The sequence below is a fragment of the Trichosurus vulpecula genome, chromosome 5 (genome assembly GCF_011100635.1).
Source record: "Trichosurus vulpecula isolate mTriVul1 chromosome 5, mTriVul1.pri, whole genome shotgun sequence".
Lineage (NCBI taxonomy): Eukaryota > Metazoa > Chordata > Mammalia > Diprotodontia > Phalangeridae > Trichosurus > Trichosurus vulpecula.
The window spans coordinates 257,865,657-257,886,909 of NC_050577.1; the positions used below are offsets into that span (position 1 = coordinate 257,865,657).

Genomic DNA, 21,253 nt, shown 5'->3' on the forward strand with positions numbered 1-21,253 from the left:
GAGATTTTACCTTATTTTAAGGGCACGTATAGAACTTTAAAGGTCAGTTTAATTTAGGTGTCTTTTCCTTAACTTTGTTCATGAGCATTTCATTTGGATGTGGGTACTTAAGTACAGTAGAATGCTGCTAGATAGCCTGTATTACAGATTCAGGACGTGTCATCCTCGAGCGTTGTTCTTGTACAGTCATTTCAGTCACGTCTGACACTTTGTGACCCCCATTTGGGGTTTTCTTGGCAAAGATACTGGACTGGTTTGCCACTTCCTTCTCCAGCCTATTTTACAGTTGAGGAAACTGAGGAAAAGAGGGTGAAGTGACTTGTCCAGGGACACACAACTAGTAAGTATCTGAGGCGGGATTTGAACTCAGAAAGATGAGTCTTCCTGCCTCCGGGCCTGGGGCTCTATCCACTGTGTCAAAACCTGAAGTCATGTACTTACCAGAGATCTCAATCCTGTGCCCCACAAGCCATTCAGTGTCCTCCAAGTTATATCATGCCACCCATAATCACATTAATTAGTCTCTGAGAAGAGAACAAATTTAAATGGTGGCCAGGTATGTTCATGATGGAAGCTCACACATGCAGTATGAACTGGAGACCAGAGGCCTGTTGGACTGGTGTTTTTACATCTTCCCCAAAATGAGAATGATAAAGGATGCTATTAAGCCCCCACACTTACTGAAAGTATCTTGCCCAGAACGGCCATGAACTGTGCATTTCTCAGCCTGTGGGGGCTGGTGTTAGTTTATAAATGAGTTACTCTCCTCTTTACCCTCTTGTCTGCTATAAGCTTGGTTCAGGTTCATACTCCCAATTCAATATCCTGTCTATCTGTCATTGCAGAATAGTGAGGTTTAATCCAAAGGGGATTTTAAACATTTTTTTAGAATCCTTTATGCCGGAATCTCTTGAAATTAGAAAATGGGAGCCCCATCAAAGCAGAAATTTAGAGAAGCAAGCAAAGTTTGTTGACTTTCAGTTTAAGAGACCGGATTTGAATTCCAGCTCCTGTACTTACTGAAAACAATGACCCCACTTACCTTACAGGGTTTCAGTGAGGAACACACTTTATAAAAACTGTAAAATGCCATATGAATGTGAGCAGTTGTTCTAGTTGCTAATTAAATTAGACCAGACCTAACGACATACACAGTCTGCTTGTGTTGCCTCAGGGGGGTAAAACAGTAGTCCTTCGAACTGAGCACTGTTGGCAAGCTTTAAGACAGTCCGGTGTATAGCAGTGGCTTACCTTTCCTTAGCTGCCTGGTTACAGCCTGAATCTCAATCTTCTGGACATGAGCAGTTTGCCAGAGTAGAAAGGGGATGGAGCAACCTGATGCTGATACTCCATTCACCCTCTCCTTGGAAGGTGGCATTAGGGAGCCTCCCCAAATTCAATCAGTATTTACTTTTAGTCATGGGAATGGCAGAACACATTATGGTATATGGCTGTAATGGAATATCATTTCACCATGAGAAATGCTGAAAAGGGACAGTTTTAGAGAAACCTGGGAAGTCTTACATGCCTTGATACAAAGAATAATTAGAGGAACCAGGAAACAATTTCCATTATAACAGCATAGTAAAGACAACTTGAAAGAACTCTAATCAAAACAGTGACCAGCCACAATTCCAGAGGACCCACGATAAAGCATCCTACTCTACTCCTAACAAAAAGGTGATAGACTCAGAATGAAGAATGAAACATGTGTTAGAGGTGGCCAATGAGGGAATTTGTTTTGTTCGACTATGCATGTTTATCACAAGGGTTTATTTTTGTTTTTATTTTTTCAGTGGAGAAAAAAAGGAGAGGGAAGTAGAAAGAGAAAATAGATTTTTGCTCATTGAAAAAAAAAGTTTTAAAAGATTAATCATTCCAAGAATCTAAAACACCTGCTTGTTGTTTGAGGACTATGGGTGTGTCTGCTTTTGACCCAGCCAGGTGCAAGCTAGGGCTTCATCCATCCTTCAGCTCTGGGCAGGCCAAATTCTTCTGATGTAGGAAAATAGGAGGTTATAAAGGGCTGAACCAGAGTTGTGGAACTGTAAATGTCAAAAAGGAGGTGGATAGGAAAGATGGACCTTAAGACTCATATCAGATCTTTGTCATGATATCCCTTTGAGGTAGTATGGTGGCAGTATGATTACAGATGAGGAACTGAGGTTTTGGGAGGTTGTGACCTACCCATCATCGTATTGATAATACATAGAAGAGCGAGGATTCAAATTCCAGTCCCTTATTGCCAAGCCTAATGTACTTTTTGTACTCTACCATGGTGGGATCCAGCTTATAAACAAGTGGCGATGTAGTCTCTGTTTGAACACTCCCCTAGACAGAGAATTTAAAATTTCGTGAGATGGCCCATTCTGTTTTCAGAGTGCTCTAATAGGAAGTTTTTCCTTAGATTGAGCTAAAATCTGTTTTCTTATAACATCTGCCCAGTGGTCCTGGTTCTTTCATAGGTGATAGGATTTAAAGAGATTAAATGCTTTCTTGGCATGAGCCAAACTGGGAACTCAAATGTAGGTACTCTAGCTCTTAAGCGTGTACCCTTCATGCTGTACCACGTTGAAGAAGGTAATAATCACACACACACATATTTTCTCTCTCTGTCTGTCTCTCTCTCTCTCTCTCTCTCTCTCTCACACACACACACACACACACACACACACACACACACACATACACACATGCATACACACTCCAAACATCTCAGTTCCTTTGACCCTTCCTTATATGATTTCCAACTCTTTCACCATCCTGATCAACCCTGTTTGTGTGACCATCCTAGAATCTGGAACTCACCTCTGTATGTTGCACTCTGTGTGTGTTCTGACCAATGCAAAGTTCTGGGGAGGGTTACCTCCCTTCATCTAGATGTTGTATTTATTTTAATGAAGCTTGTGATTGCATTGGTTGTCTTAGCAGCCATGCTGTTAGTACAACAGAAAACTTTTGGGTAAAGATGAAAGGCAACAACAAGAAGTTACATCATGATGGGAGTATCCCACTGACAGTATCCAGAAGAGGAGGGTAACCAGGATGGTGAAGGGGATCTAAAAGATATCATGTGAGCTGTACTTGAAGTTAATGAGGATAAAGAGAGCAGTGTTAATGAGGACATGATAGCTTTTTTTCAAATATTTGAAGGGCTGTAGTGTGGAAGCCTCTTATTTAAAAAAAAAAATGCAGTTAAGCAAGAAAAACCAATACATTGTCCCTGTCTGACCTGACTCAGGCCTGTCCCTGTTTGGGTTTAATGTCAAAACAAAATGAGATACTTGCAGATCATTTTGAAAGGAGGCTAACTTAGCCATAGCAGAGGTCAAGCAGTGCCTGGCATGGCTAGAGGCAGCTCTCCTCTTCTTTATACTGAAATGTGTCTGATTAGCAGGGCAGAGTATGGTAGCTTGTGTGACCGTGGTGATTCAGCTCGTCTGAAGGATCCACAGCACCAATTTCTGGGCCCATCAGTAAGGCCAGTGGCTGTCAAGAAACCAAGTCAACAGAGATACAGTTTTATGCACTAAGGTGTTTGTCCAGACTTCTCTCAAGACGCTAGTATTAACTGCTGAATGCTTTACAGTTTAAGCAGCACTGATCCCAGAGCGCAAAGTCATGCCTAGACTTATTTATACCCCACTGGACCTGTGGTCTCACCAATGGTGGTATTCTCTCTGACCCAGCAGGTCTTAACCCATTCATGGCTGCCTATCCTATGCTACTCTCAGCCATGTCTTCCCCTAATTTCAGAGGAGGGAAACCATCCAACATTCTTGGGAATCTTCCCCATGGTCTCTCAACATTATGTACATAGAGTTGAACACACAGACCATCCATTGGTTTCCCTCACTCTCATTCAGTGATCAAACCATCTGTCTAAAAATTTATGAGATTTTTAAGAGAAAAAAAAACCCTAAAAAAAGGGAGCCTTGGGATTCAAGAAGTCACGAGAAATGATGTTGCCTGGGTGACACCAGCCCAAGAAGTCTCTGGGAGCAAATGTATTGGACTTTCTCCCACTCATTCACACTTGCTCCATATTGAATACTGATTCCCTGAGATGGGTGATGGCTGTATGGCTTATTTTTAAAGAGGAAAAAGAATAATGGCAGAGTACAAGGAATTATTCTTTTCCAAGGGCTTTTTTTTTTAAACATCCTACTTGAAAAGGTAACAGAGACTGAGGTATAATATTTGATGTTGGTAATTGGCTTGTTCCTGCCGGTGAGCTTGCCAGTATAAATTCCCATTTTTCAAAATAGGGTAACATTGCATTAGCGGTCTAGAGGTTCTGCTGTCCTGTGAGACTTAATTTACTTCACCTGGGTTAGGAGTTTATTCAGAGAGCAGTTTTCATGAAATTTTCAGGGCTATTAAAACTACCCTCGGCCTGTCTCTGTGGAGCCCAAAGCATTTTCCAATCATTGAACCAGTCGTTGCTCTCTATCGCCTACCATATTAAGTCCAAATTCTTGTACCTGACTTTCCAGGATCTCCCTCCGCTGACCTCCTCAGGCTGCTTATGTAACCTCATTCCCCACTGCTCCCCAGCTCGGGACATGGCTTTGCAGAGCCGTCTGCAGCTTGAGTTAGGCAGAATCTTAGACACCGTCTAGTTAGCCCTCCTGCCTCATTGTGCATGATAATAAATAATTATAGTAATAACATCGATGATAGCATTTATATTACACATTAAGGTTTGCAAAATGCTGTGCGAATGACTTATCCGATCCTCACAACCTCCCTGAGAAGTGGAGGCTATTACTGCTCTCACTTTATAGAGGAGGAAACTAAGGCAGGGTCACCCAGCTAATAAGAGCCTGGGGTGAGATTCGAACTTGTCTCTTCCTGACACTAGCTGCATAGTCCCATTTGAAGAAACTTGCCCAAAATCACAATAACTAGCATTTAGCCCAGTTCTTCTGACAACTTTGTGTTCTTTCCCCCATTCCAAGTCACTCTGCTCCAGCGAAGCCAGTCTCTTTCTGCTTCACAATGGGCCAGGCTCATTCCTTTTTCTGTATCAGTGCTCATGGTGTCCCCCTCACCTGGGCTGCCAACTAATCCATCTACTCAAATCATCCCCACCCTTCAGGACCCAGCCAAAGCTTCACCTTCTCCTGGAAGACTTAACTGGCCACCCCAGCCCATAACTGTCTCCCTGCTCTGAATCAGTAGCAAGAAATCACTGATTTAGGTATGCAAACAAATGGCCTCATATTTGTTATTTAATCATTACTTAAGTGTAGGTCCTGTTTTCCCAGGTCAGTGATTGGTTTCTTGAGGACATGGGCTGTGTTGCTGGGAGAGAGTGTTGTGTGTCTGTCCCACATAGGGGAAGGCATACAGTTGAGAGGCTGAGTAAATTAGTGGAATAATTTAACTGACGCCAGTTGATTGTGTAGCCTGAAAATTCATTCAAACCCTAGGAAACCCTGAAAGTATTATGAAAAAATAAAAATAAAGAGAGCTGTCTGTTCATAGACTTTTATAGCAGCATTATATGCGGTCACAGAAATGCTGGAAACAACCTAACTGCCCAACAAATGGGAGACGGTTAAATAAATGATGGCATATTAATCTAAATCCATTAATGGAATACTATAATGCCATTAGGTAAGCAAGAAAAAGGAATACATAGAAACCTGGAAAGAAGTTAGTACAATAATGCAAAGAGAAAAAAGCAGAATCAGAGGGATAAAGGATTCTTTATCCCCCACTACCCACCACACTAACTAGGGTCACGGAGAGGAAAAGTGAATTAAATGAATAAACAAAGAATCCTAATGAGGACATAGGAAATGACTAAAAAATGGTTAGCGAAGGCATTGAAATTAATTAACTCTAAATCATCACTAGGCAGTGTTAGCTGGTTGCACTGATGTTTCAAGTTAAATTTTTAATAAAATAGAGATAGAGGATAAGAATTAGACCTGTGATTTCATTAGTATAGGGAACTCCCATATGAAGATACCGCCCTCTCTCAATGCACGTCAGCCCCCTCTCTATAACTTAGACGTGTTAAACGATTTGCAATGTACGTAAATGGCTAAACTTAAAATCTGGTCTTCCTGGCCCCAGATCTGGTTTTCTAGCAATAGGCGGTGTGGAAGGAGGAAAAGGGGGAGGAGAGAATTAGAAACAGAACTGGTGGCCTTGGGGGGTATCGTTATTCCTAGGGCTCTTAGGCACTGCTGTGGTCCTTGGCCAAGGTTACAAACCTGGGTGACTGGAAGAGTAGTGGTGTCTTTGACAGAAATAGGGAAGGTTGGAAGAGTGGTAGGTTTTGGGGGAGGGGGGAAGAAGGTAGTGAATTCTGCTTTTGACATACTGAATTTGAGATATTGCTAAGATACCCAGTTTGAAATGTCCAAGAGGCAACTGATAATGCAGCACGGGTGCTCAGGAGAGTGATGGGGGCTGAATATGTTGATCTGGGAGTCATCAACATGGAAGTGAACATGTAACCTGTGGAAACTAATAGCGTAGAGAGAGAAGATTAAAAGGTCTAGATTCGAGCCTTGCGTTGATGAAGACCCATACTTAAGGGAAGTGGTCTGGTTTATGAATCAGCAAAGGAAACTGAGAAGTGGTTAGACAGACAGGAAGAGAACCAGGAGAGGGTAGTATCACAGAAGCCAAGATAAGAGGAGGTGGTCAGCAGTACCAACTGCAGCAAATAGTTTAAGAAGCATGAGCAGGCCTGGGTGAAAGAAAAGAAAAAAAAAAAGACTATGAGATGTGACAATTAAGAGATCATTGGTAGTTTGGAGCGATAAATTTCAGTTAGGTGATGATAACAGAAGCTAGAATTGAGGAGTGAGTGAGAGGAGAAGTGGAGACATTGAGTATAACCAGCCTTATTCAGGAGTTTGGCTAAGAAAGGGAGTGGAGATACAGAGTTGTGATTCTTAGGAATGCTCCCAAAGCCACATCTTAGCTCAGAAATTCTCCCAATTTCAACGTGTAGATTTCCCAGTTTTAATTCTACATAGACTGCTTTCACTTGTGTGTGGTTCATGGAGACCCTCCACAAATCTGAATTCCAACTCACCTTTAGATTAATCACCCTTTTATTCCCCCTAGATCAAATGAGGTAATGCGTGTAAAATGCTTTGCAAACTACAAAGTACCATATAAAGTTAGCTGACGATGGTGGTGGTGAGTAGTAGTAGAGTTCAGCATGCCATCAGGCACGTTATTCACTTAATAGAATAAGCCAGTGAATTTTGGAAAAGCTTCCAAGGAGTTCGACCCATTACTTAACTGGCCTTCACAGCATCTCTCTGAAACAGTGATTATCTTCATCTTGTAGAAAGAAAAACTTTGACCAAGAAGCTCATTTACTTATTGAGACCAGCCATCCCACCTCTTGACTTTCACTCCAATTGTCCACCAGACAATCCTTCTAAAACTGGGGGTGTTGTCAGCTGCATTCCTAAGTTCTGGGTCACTCTCAGAGTACCTCCTTTAAAACTAGTTGTATTTCTTACTTCCTGGCTAGCAAGATGACAAAGAATGGTTGTCTTTGTTTCCTTGCCTCAGATGTGGGGAAGGTGGCACCTGACCAACCCCATCTGGGAATGATGATGGCAGCTCATGTGAATGTAATACTTTTCCAGTTTCAGGGTATTTTATATACATCCTCTCCCTTTATCCTCACTGCAACCCCATGAGATGAGGCATTAAAGCATTATCATTCTCATTAACTTTGAGTCCCAGATGACTTTTCCAAGGTCACCAGTGTCAGAGCTGGCACTGGCGAGTCCATGTCCAATATCCCTTCCAACTAAACCACTGAAGTATAAACTTGCTTCTCTTTTTTGTCCAATATCTTTTGGAATTATTGCGAGCCAAAAAATTTATTCAAACCTTGAATATCTCAGCCAGGCCAGAGCCCACCAGGGTCCCACTTCAGTCTTGCCGTAGCTGCCCAGATCCTAGTGAGTGCCCAGCAGGAACAGGCTGTGGGGAGCCCTTTATCTCTACCACTGTAGCCGCCATTATGAGGTTCCTACCAGGCATAGGAAAGCAGCTCCTGGCAGGATACCGACCTTCCCTCCACCCCATTTACCTTCCCTACTATATACAACTAGAACCCTACATCATTCCAATCTTCATGAATATCTTCCATTATACCACTTAAAAAAGTAGAGAGTCAACAGCAGTCCTTCCAGTAAGAGGAGTGAATTACTGGGCCTTAACCATCTATCTGCCCTCCCATTGCTCCCAAATGCCAGCCAAGTCTTATCATCTGCTCTGCTTTTATGCCCTCCAGATCCTAGGTCCTTTCCTTCTTCACTGCTGCCGAGCCCTCCTGGGTGTGTGTGTTGTCTCCCCTAATCAGAATATGAGCTCCTTGAGAACATAGGATGTCGATTTTCTGTTTCTTTCCTCAGTGTTTAGCACAATTCTCTGAACATAGTAAAAGCTTAATAAATACTCTTCTTCCATTCCCTCATGCTCAAGGTCAGATATGCTCTAAATATCCATTCTCAAACCACCTTGAGGGGAAGCTGACTTTTGTGTAAACAGCCCCTAGGCTGGAAATTGGAACCATTTCACACTCCATCCACCTATGCACTCTCACAGTTTCAGATTAATAGCCGGCATCCAATCCTTGGTTTTTGTAATTTTATTTTACTGAACGCCTAATGCTCTGGACACAAACCTCTAGCTAATTTCGATGTAGCCGTTTATTTTCTGCAGCGAAACAGCCTAGTTTCACATTTAAATACTTGGCATTCTCTAGCTTGCCCATTTCTTTTCCTTTTTTTTTTTTAAACACACCAGCACAAATCTGTGGATAAAATAATTCTATATAGCAAAGGAGATTGGCAGTGTAGTAAAAGGATGGAATCTCTAGGAAAATTGAGTACCTAGCCACCTGTGTCAGGGCAGTGGGTCACTAATTGAGTGCAAACCTCTTTTTTTTTTTAATGTTGTTTATTCCCCCACAGGGCATACAAAACCATTGAGGATGATGACCTGAAGTTTCCCCTTATATATGGAGAAGGCAAGAAGGTAGGCATTGTGTTTTCCCTGAATTGAAAGGATAAAGAAGTCTGCTCTCCACCATTATGTTTAGCCCATGGCAGTCCTATGTTTTCCACTCAGTATTTCTCTGTTTGATCATTTTGACAGCCTGAAAAAATCGCATATCAACCATAAATCGGCCTCCTCTATTGAGATATGGTTGGTGATGACTGGAAAGGACAATGGATTGAAAATCAGTTTTACAACAAATTTTTGTCACTTAACTGTTAGGTTTGTTTTTTGTTTTCTGCATGTAGCCAGCACACAAAACAAAATCTGAGACTTTGCTGTAATTAAGCCCACAACTAGATTAACTTAAATTAATTACTGCTGATGTACAGGCAGACACGGAAGCCTCTGTTAGTGAAGCCTGGGGCCTCCTGAGGCAGTTAGGTGGGGGAGGACCTCGTCAGCCAGTATTGACCCCTGCTCGGGCTCTGCATCTCAAGATAGTCTGTAAACAAAGGACTGGAGGTTGAAATCCTGGAGTTTAGGGGGGAGATCTGAGTTCACGCTTCAGTGAGAAACCCACCATCTCAACCAAGCCTTGATCAGCATCCTTGTAACAGGCACCAGTATGTTTAATCGTTTATGTGAGATGTTGGGATGAAGCCAGAAAAGATGGGGAATGACCACAGAAAGCGGAGTTTCGTCTAATTCATGCCATTTTCATCAGATATTGATTCAGTATCTGTCTGTTATGTTTTAAGCCCAATAGGCTTAAGGCACTGAAAATACAGAAACAAAAATGAAGCGTCCCAGGCCTTTGGGAGCTTTTATTCCACTGGGAGATGTGACACTTCCCCAAATAATTAAATAGGAAGCCTATGTAAGACGGGAGCAGACACTAACAATTTGGGGGAGGAGAGGGAAGGAATGGCGCTGAGGCAGGCTGCGTCACCTGAGCCAAGAACTCACATCTAGGCAGATTTGAATTTCTAAGCACTTAGTTTTGATAAGAAAGCAATGAATCACAGGGGGAAACATGGTTTTCGTTTTGTTTTTGAGAATTTATAGAATGTTGTCTGAGGTTAAAATACATTTAGCCTCTGTTCTCCTACCCCTGTTCCAGCTGGAGTGTTCTGTTAACTTAGAATGATCATTCAGAAATACCACCGAGCCAAGATATACGGGTCCAGTTCCATGAGAGGTGCCCCCAGGACAGCGGGTGATGGGGTTACTCCGATCACACTGGTGTCGCCAGCGTTCAGAGTCTGGCCCCAGGCACTTCAGGTTAGGATGGTGTTGGAGAGTGATCATAGAGGAGCCCACATACTGGCCAGTGTATATCTAAATGGGAAGGGGGAGAGGGAAATAAGCATTAATATAGTGCCTGCCGTGTGCCAGGCACTGTACAAAGTACTTTTTTTTTTAATAAATATTATCCCGTTTGAGCCTCACAACAGCCCTGGAAGATAGATGCTATTATTATACCATTTTACACATGAGGAAACTGAGGCAAACAGAGGCTAAGTGCCTTGCCCAAGGTCACACAGCTAATAAACCTGAGGCTAGAACTCAGGAATTCCTGACTCTAGCGCTCTATCCGCCAGCTGCCCCCTAAAGGGCAACTAAATCATCAGTGATGAGAAAGACTGAAGAGAAAGATTAATACATTTTTTCATCCAGTCCAGAATAGCACAGGAAGATGGCCAAATGGCCAGAGGTGGGCAGGTGCTTAGTTAAGGCAGGCAGAAGTCAGCACAAGCTCTAGTAAGGAGCTTGAAGCCTAGGGTCACCCTGAGAAGGGAAAGCAGAAGCCACTTTGAGCTCCGGTAACTAAGGCCTTTGTCCAGTGGCCCCTCAGTCCTGGCCTACAGGAGCAGGGACAGTAGACAGAGTCAGCCCCCTTAGGTCACAGAAGCTGCATAAAAGCCCAGGGCCAGCCAGCGCATGCCTGAAAATAAGTTCAGTGCAGTACAGGCCTCCGTGTCAGGGCAAGAGCCCTGAGATCAGCACAGAGTCCAGCATCCAGCTGGAAACCTGTCAGGGCCATCGCATGGAATGGAACCAACTCTTGATTGGAGACTGGGGCTGGTGCAAGAGAAGGAGGCAGGAGGGTTACCCACATTGGGACAGCCATGACCGCAGCAGCAGTATCCAGGCTATGAAGGCTAACCCACCCCATTCAAGAATATAGGAGAGGGAGGAGCCTGACCCTAAGCCAAAGTCCCAGCCTAGAAACTGAGGTGCAGGAAATGAGCAAACAGAAGAAAACACCAAATACCATCAAGAAATACTGGGGGTTTAGTGACTTACCCAGGGTCACACAGCTAGTAAGTATCTGAGGCTGAATTTTCCAGTGCTCTATCCACTATGCCACCTAGCCACCCTGGAAACTGTATTTCAAAAAATTATAACAGAACTCTGCTTGTTAGATCTAACAGAATCAGAGGGCAAAATGAGAATAGAACAAATCCACTGGTTACCTCAGAGAATCCCTATGCTGAAAACACCCAAGGATGTCGTAACCGAATTATAAAGCTTCTGTTAAAAAATAATATGATATATAATATAATATAATATAATATAATATAATATAATATAATATAATATAATATAAAAATGCTGCAGGAATCCAGAAGGAAAGCATTAAGGAACCACAGTACAGATTGCATATGGTACAGCTGCTATTTTAAAGGAGAGCAGATCTAGAAATACCAAATAGCTGGGGCAGCTAGGTGGCACAGTGAATAGAACACCAGCCCTGGAGTCAGGAGGACCTGAGTTCCAATGTAGCCTCAGACACTTGATACTTACTAGTTGTGTGACCTTGGGCAAGTCACTTAACCCCGATTGCCTCCCCTCTCTCTTCCAAAAAAAAATACCAAATAGCTTTTTTCAAAGGGAAAATGGTTCTGTGATCCTTAAAGACATTAACTTAAGTAACATAAAACGCCAAGGACTGGGTGTGATTTTGTTCTTCTTTGTCAGTTTTAAGAGAGAAAGGAAATGGAGGAAAAGAGGACTACATAAGGGAAAAAATGAGGAAGAAGGGAGGGGAATTTGCTATTTCTCATAATTTGGGTACATGAGAAGGTATACAAACATGGAGGAAAGGATTGGGGTGGGGGGGCGGGCAATGGATATCTCATGAATCTTACTGTTGTCCAAACTAGAAAAAGGAGGGTTGTACACATAACAGTGTGATGTCTAAATACTCTGAACGACCTGGAATGGGAAGAGGGAGAGCGGAGCCTAGGAGGGAGTCACCAGCAAAATGAACCAGCTTCAGAGCAGATCGGGCAGCCATAGTGCAGTGGAGCTTGGAGTTGGGAAGACTCCTCTTCCTGAGTTCAAATCTGGCCTCAGATACTTACTAACTGTGTGACCCTGGGCAAGTCACTTAAGCCTCTTTGCCTCAGTTTCTTCATCTGTAAAATGAGCTGGAGAAGGAAAGGGCAAACCACTCCAGTACCTTTGCCAACAAGGTCCCAAATGGGGCCACAAAGAGTGGGACAGAACTGAAAAAAAAAAAACAAACAAAATGACTGAACATATCAGGTGGATGACTAAGTGGCTTTTAAAAGGAATTCAAAAGAAAAACATATCACCTCTATTGTAGATTCCTAGTGTCAATCCTATTCTTTCCTTTTCCTTCTCTTACATCCTTTGTAAAGACAAAGAAGGGGCAGTGGGTGGGGGTGGGGGTGTCAAAATGACAAAGGGATAGTTAGTATAAGCCACTACAGAGTGAAGTGAGCAAAGCCAGGAGAACAATTTCTGTACAATGACTACAACGCTGTGAAAGAAAACAGTTTTGAAAGACACAACCAGTGTGTGGAGCAGTTTGCTTGACTATAGTTAATTTATTACAAAGGAAGGCTTTCCGAGGGAGAGAAGAGATTAGGGCCAAGCGTAATAGTGATGAGAGGAAAAAAGAAAGAAAAGGACATCCGTGAAACATTTTTCAAATCTGCAGAACTGAGAATGGCTCAGAAGAAGACGCAGACAAGCATGGTAGTATCCGTTCTATCATGTTAAATTTCATATATACACTTTTAAAAAGTATATGTAGGGATTTGCAGTTTCATGTAAGGTCTTTTTATTTGTACTTGGAAGTGTTCTTGTTAGTTTTTTATTAAGTTCATAATAAAAATGTTTTTAAAGAAACATAAGCTTCTCTGTCATCAAAGGCTCAAATGTGCTTGATTTACTCTCCTTACTGAGGCAATAAAAGCGGTCATTTTCGACATTTTGGCAAAATTTCCAACAGCAAAGATTGAAATAAAATGTTTCCTCACTTAACCAGAAAATTCAAAAGACTATATTCATTCCCTGTGTATTTTGTTGACTCAAGGCTTCACCCTTAGTAATTTCCAGAGAGCACTGTATCATCAGGTGCATAGTAGTAAACAAACATGATAATTATTGACCTCGATCCCAGCCAGCTCAGTGAGACATAACTTTAGGATCATACTAAAGGGTCTCATTTCGCTGCTGTTGATCTTCTTGCTGTGATCCCACAATAGCCTGCCCCCCATAGTTGGAATTTTTTATTTGAATACAGAAATGTATAGTCTTAAAAATAGTAAAGTTAAATGATCTTAAATCTTCCTCAGTCTACAGGGTTTCATTCTTCTCTCCTCTCTTCTCCCCCTTCTACTTTCCAGAAGATTCATGCAAAGGCAATTATTGCTTATTTTCTCTCATTTTTAGGAATTTGCACATGTAGGATCTGTACTGTTTGTAGGACAAATTCACTAACTAGCAAGCAGACACAGCAGAGATTTCTCTGGACTCAAAATTTCTTCAGCCAAAGAGCCATGACACTGAGAATCACAGAATATCAGCGTTAAAGGAAGCCTTAGAAATCACGTAGCCTAATTTCCCTCCCTGTGTAGGGAATCCTTTCTTCACCATCCATGGCAGGTAGCAATCTGGCCTTCACAGTATGCATCCATATTTTCTAAGGTGGGGCAGAAGGGGATTCCTATTACTCCTAAGACAATTTAATAAAAACACCTAAAACTCGCTTATATTGTAACATAGTCATTTCCTGACCCCTAATCTGGATGGTGGTGTTTAGTTGTTCGGTCATATCTAACTCTCCACAACCCACTTTCAGGTTCTTGGCAGAGATACTGGAGTGGTTTGCCCTTCCTTCTCCAGCTCATTTTACAGATGAGGAAACTGAGGCAAACAGGGTTAAGTGACTTGCTAGCAAGTGTCTGAGGATTTGAATTCTAGGTCTGACACTCTATCCACTCTGCCACCACCTAGTTGCATGAATCTGGGTGTAGGTCCCACATTCATGGTTCTCTGGTGGAGAGATAATGTATTGTTGTTGAATGAATGAATGAGCATTTATTAAGTGCTTACTTTATGCAAAGCACTATGCTAAACGCTTGGGATACAAACAGAAAAAATGGAGACAGCCCCTGCTCTGCATTTGCTCAAATCCTAATGGGAAAGACAGTATATATAGAAGGTTTCAGGTGTGGCATGAATGGAGAGGCCCCCTAATCCTTAGGGCAGAGTAACAATGCAGATGATAATGCATCTTATTTAATGACATTTCCATTGATAAAATCCTATATCTTTGTGATGCTAAACTGTTTGTTCCAATGTCTCCTAGATCTAGTGCTATTTTTTCTGGGTTTTCAGTAGCTGTGCAAGAAGGCAGAGGGCTATTGTAGCAGTGGTTGTTGATTTGAGAATTAGAACCTTGGACAAAGTGGGTAAATAGCAGCCACAAAGAGGAGGAATCAAAAGATGAACATCTGAAAATAGCAGAGGGAAAACAGTGCAAGGTTACAGTCGATAGCCAAGGAGGTGGAAAGATTGACAGGAAGCAGTGGGGCATTCTCTTTCTGCTCTTGGCAGCTGTGTTATTATAGCTACATTTCAAATGGGGTTTTTGGTGGTTGTTTTGCAGGGTGTGTTTTTTTAGGGGAGCAGTCTCTTGTGTCTGAGTGCTCTGGATTGACCTGTGCTTCTCCTCCTCCTTCTCCTAGGCACGGGTGATGGCCACTATTGGTGTAACCAGGGGACTTGGGGACCATGACCTGAAGGTGCATGACTCCAACATCTACATCAAACCGTTCCTGTCTTCAGCTCCTGAGGTACAAGATGACTTGGGAAAGGAGGGGGTGCTCATGGGTATGCCTTTAAAAAGAGAAATTCAGTTTGACGCCCAATGGAAATGTATATTTTCCTCATTTCTGCTGTTAGAATTTGCCCATTTCAACAGACATTCATTAAGCTCCTGCCATGTGCAAAGCAAGAGCCAGAAGGAGCTAGTAGGATAGAGCAGTGGACCCTTTCATCACCCATCCCCCTAACTAAAAAATATAATGTATCCCCAGTAGATTTATATTTTCTCATAAATTGTATACACATACAGTCTGCTTTGGTCATTGGTTTTAATGACTAGCAGAGTTGGAAAAGATATTCACAGGTCCAGTTTGAAAAAGTACATCATGAGCTGTTCTTCCTTACTTATAGTACTCTTCTTTCAGTCCTATCCACCCATTATACAAAGGTTTTTGTTGAAATTCTGCTAGTGAATTTCCATCTTCCCTGAGACAGGGAATTAATGCTGAGATGTTATACCAAAAGCCTTCCCCGGGGGAGAAATGGTCCAAGGATATGAACAATTTCATGGAGATGAATTATAAACCAGTACTGAGTATGTGAATGGTTACTCTAGATCATAAGATAATGAGAAATGCAAATCTAAACAACTCTGAGATTTTACTTCCTGTCCAGCTAATTGGAAAAGATGACAAAAGATAGGAATAAGCAATGTTGGAGACGTTCTTTTTTTTTATTTTTTATTTTTTTTACTTGCTTCCCTGTTGTTTTTCTTTTTCTTTTTTTTAATTTAAATTATTTAATATTTTTAGTTTTCAGCATTGATTTTCATAAGAGTTTGAATTACAAATTTTATCCCCATTTCTACCCTCCACCCCCCACTCCAAGATGGCATATATTCTGGTTGCCCCGTTCCCCAGTCAAGCCTCCCTTCTGTCACCCCAGTCTGCCCCCATCCCCTTTTCCCTTACTTTCTTGTAGGGCAAGAAAAATTTCTATGCCCCATTGCCTTTATATCTTATTTCCTAGTTGCATGCAAAAACTTTTTTTTAAAACATCTGTTTTTAGAACTTTGAGTTCCAAATTCTCCCCTCTTCCCTCCCCACCCACCCTCCCTAAGAAGGCAAGCAATTCCACATAGGCCACATGTGAATCATTATGTAAAACCCTTCCACAATACTCATGTTGTGAAAGACTAACTATATTTTGTTCCTTCCTATCCCCCTTTATTCAATTTTCTCCCTTGACCCTGTCCCTTTTCAAAAGTGTTTGCTTTTGATTACTTCCTACCCCTATCTGCCCTGCCTTCTATCATCCCCCCTTTTTTATCTCCTTCCTCCTCCTTTCCTGTGGGGTAAGATACCCAATTGAATGTGTATGTTATTCCCTCCTCAGGTCAAATCTGATGAGAGCAAGATTCACTCATTCCCCCTCACCTGCCCCCTCTTCACTTCCAATGAACTGCTTTTTCATGCTACTTCTATGCAACATAATTTACCCCATTCTGTCTCTCCCTTTCTCCCTTTCTCAATATATTCCTCTCTCATCCCTTAATTTGATTTTATTTTTTTAGATATCATCCCTTCATATTCAACCCCCCCGTGCGCTCTGTCTTTATATATATATGTATATTCCCTTCAGCTACCCTCATACTGAGGTCTCTTGAATTATACACATCATCTTTCCATGTAGGAATGTAAACAAAACAGTTCAACTTTAGTAAGTCCCTTATGATTTCTCTTTCTTGTTTACCTTTTCATGTTCCTCTTGATTCTTGTGTTTGAAAGTCAAATTTTCTGTTCAGCTCTGGTCTTTTCACTGAGAAAGCTTGAAGGTCCTCTATTTTGTTGAAAATCCATATTTTGCATTGGAGCATGATACTCAGTTTTGCTGGGTAGGTGATTCTTGGTTTTAATCCTAGCTCCATTGATCTCCGGAATATCGTATTCTAAGCCCTTTGATCCCTTAATGTGGAAGCTGCTAGATCTTAGGTTATTCTGATTGTGTTTCCACAATATTCAAACTGTTTCTTTCTGGCTGCTTGCAGTATTTTCTCCTTGATCTGGGAGCTCTGGAATTTGGTGACAATATTCCTAGGAGTTTTCTTTTTGGGATCTTTTTGAGGAGGCGATCTGTGGATTCTTTCAATTTCTATTTTGCCCTATGGCTCTAGAATATCAGGGCAGTTCTCCTTGATAATTTCTTGAAAGATGATATTTAGGCTCTTTCTTTGATCATGGCTTTCAGGTAATCCAAAAATTTTTAAATGATCTCTCCTGGATCTGTTTTCCAGGTCAGTGGTTTTTCCAATGAGATATTTCACATTGTCTTCCATATTTTCATTCCTTTGGTTCTGTTTTATAACAGATTTGTTTTCTCATAAAGTCACAAGGTTCCACTTGCTCCAATCTAATTTTTAAGGTAATATTTTCTTCAGTGGTCTTTTGGACCTCCTTTTCCATTTGGCTAATTCTGCCTTTCAAGGCATTTGTCTCCTCATTGGCTTTTTGGACCTCTTTTGCCATTTGAGTTAGTCTGTTTTTTAATGTGTTGTTTTCTTCAGTATTTTTTTGGGTCTCCTTTAGAAAGTCATTGACTTGTTTTTCATGGTTATCTCACATCACTCTCATTTCTCTTCCCAATTTTTCCTCTCCTTCTCTAACTTGCTTTTCCAAATCCTTTTTGAGCTCTTCCATGGCCTGAGACCAGTTCATGTTTTTCTTGGAGGCTTTTGATGTAGGCTTTTTGACTTTGTTGACTTCTTCTGGCTGTATGTTTTGGTCTTCTTTGTCCCCAAAGAAAGATTCCAAAGTCTGAGTCTGAATCTGAGTCCCTTTTCTCTGCCTGGCCACGTTCCCAGCCAGCTTACTTGACCCTTGAGTTTTTCTTTGGGGTGTGACTGCTTGTCGAGTAGAGAGTACTTTGTCCCAAGCTTGAGGGGCTGTGCTGTTGTTTTCAGAGCTATTTCTACACAGCAAGCTCTGCCACACTAGCACTCCTCCCCCAAGTACCCCCAGCCAGACTGCAACGCAGATCTTAAGCAGGCTCTGCACTCTTGCTCAGATCCGCCACTTAAGTCCTCCCACCAGGTGGGCCTGGGCCTGGAAGCAATTGCAGCTGTAGCTCTGTAAGCAGCCTCAGAGCTGCATCACCTCTGCTGCCCCTGGGGAGGTAGCTGAACCGCGAACTCCTTTCATTCTGTCTCAGCAGCTTTTCCCACCAACCTTCTCTGTTGTCTTTGGTGTTTGTGGATTGTGGTAACTGCCACAGCTCACTGATTCAGGGTGCTAGGGCCTGTTCTGCCCAGCTCCCTGTCTGGTTGGTCCAGGTGCGGTTCATGCTGGTTTCTGCTCCGCTCCCAGTTCCATGCGATAGACCTTACCCGGCAATGATCCAGGCTGCCCTGGGCTGGAGCCCTGCTTCCCTCTGCTATTTCGTGAGTTCTGCAGCTCTAGAATTTGTTCAGAGCCATTTTTATAGATGTTTGGAGGGACCTGGCAGGAGGAGCTCACACAAGTCCTTGCTTTCCAGACGCCATCTTGGCTCCTGTTAGAGGCTTTCTGGAAAGGCAGGCATATTGATACTCTGTTGGTAGAGCTATGGATTGGTCCAACCATTCTGAGAGGGAGTAAATTGCAAATCTGGTAAGACAACAACTAAATTCTCTGTATCCTTTCGTCTAGAGATCCACTTTCTGGCATGTACTTTGGGGAGGTCAAAGATTGGGGTGGAGGTGGGAGGGAATGGTGTCCAACATATATCAGAATATTGATAGCAACACTTTTCTTGGTAGCAAAAACGTAGATGCAAAGTTAACCCTACTAATTAGGGAGTGAGTGGTTAAACGAACTGTGGTACGTGAATGTGTTACTACACCCTAAAAAGCAGTGAAGATAAAGACAGTGGGCATGCATGGGAAGATACATAAACTGATACAAAGTGAATTAAGCAGGACCATGGAAAAAATGTACACAATGACCATCTACAACAGTGTCAATGGAAAGGAACTTGGAAATGCTAGGAGCTGTATAATTATAATGACTGTGCTTGAGCTGTGAGTACGGGTCTCCTTCCTGTCTCCACAGAGGTGGAGGGAGATGATCATGGAGGTGGAACACTGAATATCCTTTTAGATTGGATCAGTATTTTGATTAATATTGCTGAACTTTTTTCTCCTTTTTCTTTTTTTTTCTTTGTCACAAGGGCTAGCTCTCTAAGAGGGAGAAAGCGGAAAAATAAATTGGGAAAGGAAGGAGATACAGAAATGAGGTATTAATAAAAAAAATTGTCAAACGTGTTATCTTTACTTTGAAGGAAGGCAGGGGATAAGCATTTCTATAGTGGCTGCTGTGTGCCAGGCAGTGCGCTAAGTGCTTTTTACAAATATTATATCATTGATCCTCAGAACAACCCTAGGAGGTAGGCACTATTATGATCCCCACTGAGGAAACTGAGGCAAGCAGAGGTTAAGTGACTTACCCAGGGTCACGTAGCTAGTAGTGTCTGAGATCACATTTGAACTCAATGCTGTATCCCTTGTATCTCCAACTGCCTAATTAAGGAAGAAATTAAGCATATTACCATTTCTTAAATACATTAGGTAGCATGATTCAGAGAAAGTGTCAACAAATTTGGGAAATTTTCTTCTTGTGAAAGAAAAATGTACCATATCTTTAAATTCCCCATTGCTTTTTTAAGTACTTTGTCAGGAGTTAAAGAGTAAATCTACATGGGGAGAATGTTGGGATGGGTAATCTTTTGAAACTAAAGATTTTGGGAGGTTTCTTCTTTGTTTTGGTAGCCCTTGCTAAATAAACATTCCATGGTCACACTCCTAGCTATGTGGTACAAGCATACGATGCTGGAATTGGAGTCAGTAAGATCTGAGTTCAAATCCAGCCTCAGACACTTGCTAGCTGTGTGACCCTGGACAAGTCACTTAACCATCTACCTGCCCCACTTTCTTCAGTTATAAAATGTAATCAGGGTAGTAATAGCAACTACCTCCAAGTTGTTTTGAAGATTAAATGAGGTAATATTTGCAAAAGTGCTTAGTATAGTGCCTGGTACACAGTAGCTGCTCAACAAATGATTATTTCCTTCTTTCCATGATCAAATATCATTTTCCCCAAATTGTATTCTAAAGGATACTTTGGATGCTGTATATCTCTACTCATAACTATATTCAGAACAGATAAATAAATGCATGGTAATCTGGGAGGAAGGGCCTTAGGAGCTAGGGAGATCATGGAAGACTTAGTATTTGAGGTAGAGATTGTATTTGAGCTGAGTTGGGAAGGAGGAAATAAGATTTTAAGAGGCAGAAGTGAGGGGGGTTGGAGAGCTTTGCAGGCATGTCGAACAACCAGTGCAAAAGCATAGAGGTGAGAAGTGGAATGCAGTGAGAAAGCAAGAAGGCGGGAGGAGAGGTTGACCTGATCAGACCTGGGCTTTAGGACTTATCATTTTGACATCTGGGTGGGGGGTGGGCTGGAGTGGGGCAGAATATTGTCACAGTGTGGCTGAGGGTAATGAGGGCTTGTATCAAGTGCCAGTGGGTAGGTGGATAAGTAGAGAAAAGGGGGAGGGTGGGAGAGATGCCCAGCAGGTAGAAACCATGAGATTTGGCAGTGGACCAGGTGTGTGTGAGGGCGAGTGAGTGTGTGGAGTTGGGGGTGACGCCAAGGTCTGTGAATCTGGGCGACTGGGAGGATGACGGCGAGCTCAGTAGAACTAGAGAAAGGAGAAAGAGGAGTGTGCGTGAAGGAAACAGGAAGACATGGGCAGCAAAGATGGTCCGTCCTGTACACCTCACTCTCCATCCCACCAGAAACAGAAGGAGGGCTCTCCCTGGCCACTGGCCTGGATCCTACAGCCAAGAGACACACTGTCTGCAGCCACGAGGGGACGGGGGACAGAGTTCTAGCGCGTGGAGAACGTGAAGGATTTTCCCCAAATAACACCCACACGGCTGCCTCAAGATGCCTAGGTCATGGTTAGATAGTATAGAGAGAGTCCTGAGCCTGAGTTCAAATCCAGCCTCAAACACTTACTAGCTGTGGACCTTGGGCAAGTCACTTAACTGCTACTTGCCTCAGTTTCCCTATCTGTAAAATGGGGATAATGATAGCACCTACCTCCCAGGGTTGTTGTGAAGATTAAATGAGGTATTTGA

The 21,253-nt window shown here is 42.3% G+C and overlaps 1 protein-coding gene across 1 annotated transcript in view; it reads left to right on the forward strand.

Annotated features, from left to right (window-relative positions):
- PPM1H (protein phosphatase, Mg2+/Mn2+ dependent 1H) overlaps window positions 1–21,253 on the forward strand; it is a 317,942-nt gene that overhangs the window by 251,329 nt on the left and 45,360 nt on the right. The window contains exons 7-8 of the mRNA XM_036760023.1: window positions 8,967–9,030; window positions 15,000–15,107. Coding sequence (XP_036615918.1) covers window positions 8,967–9,030; window positions 15,000–15,107 — 172 coding nt within the window. The remainder of the gene's footprint in view (window positions 1–8,966; window positions 9,031–14,999; window positions 15,108–21,253) is intronic.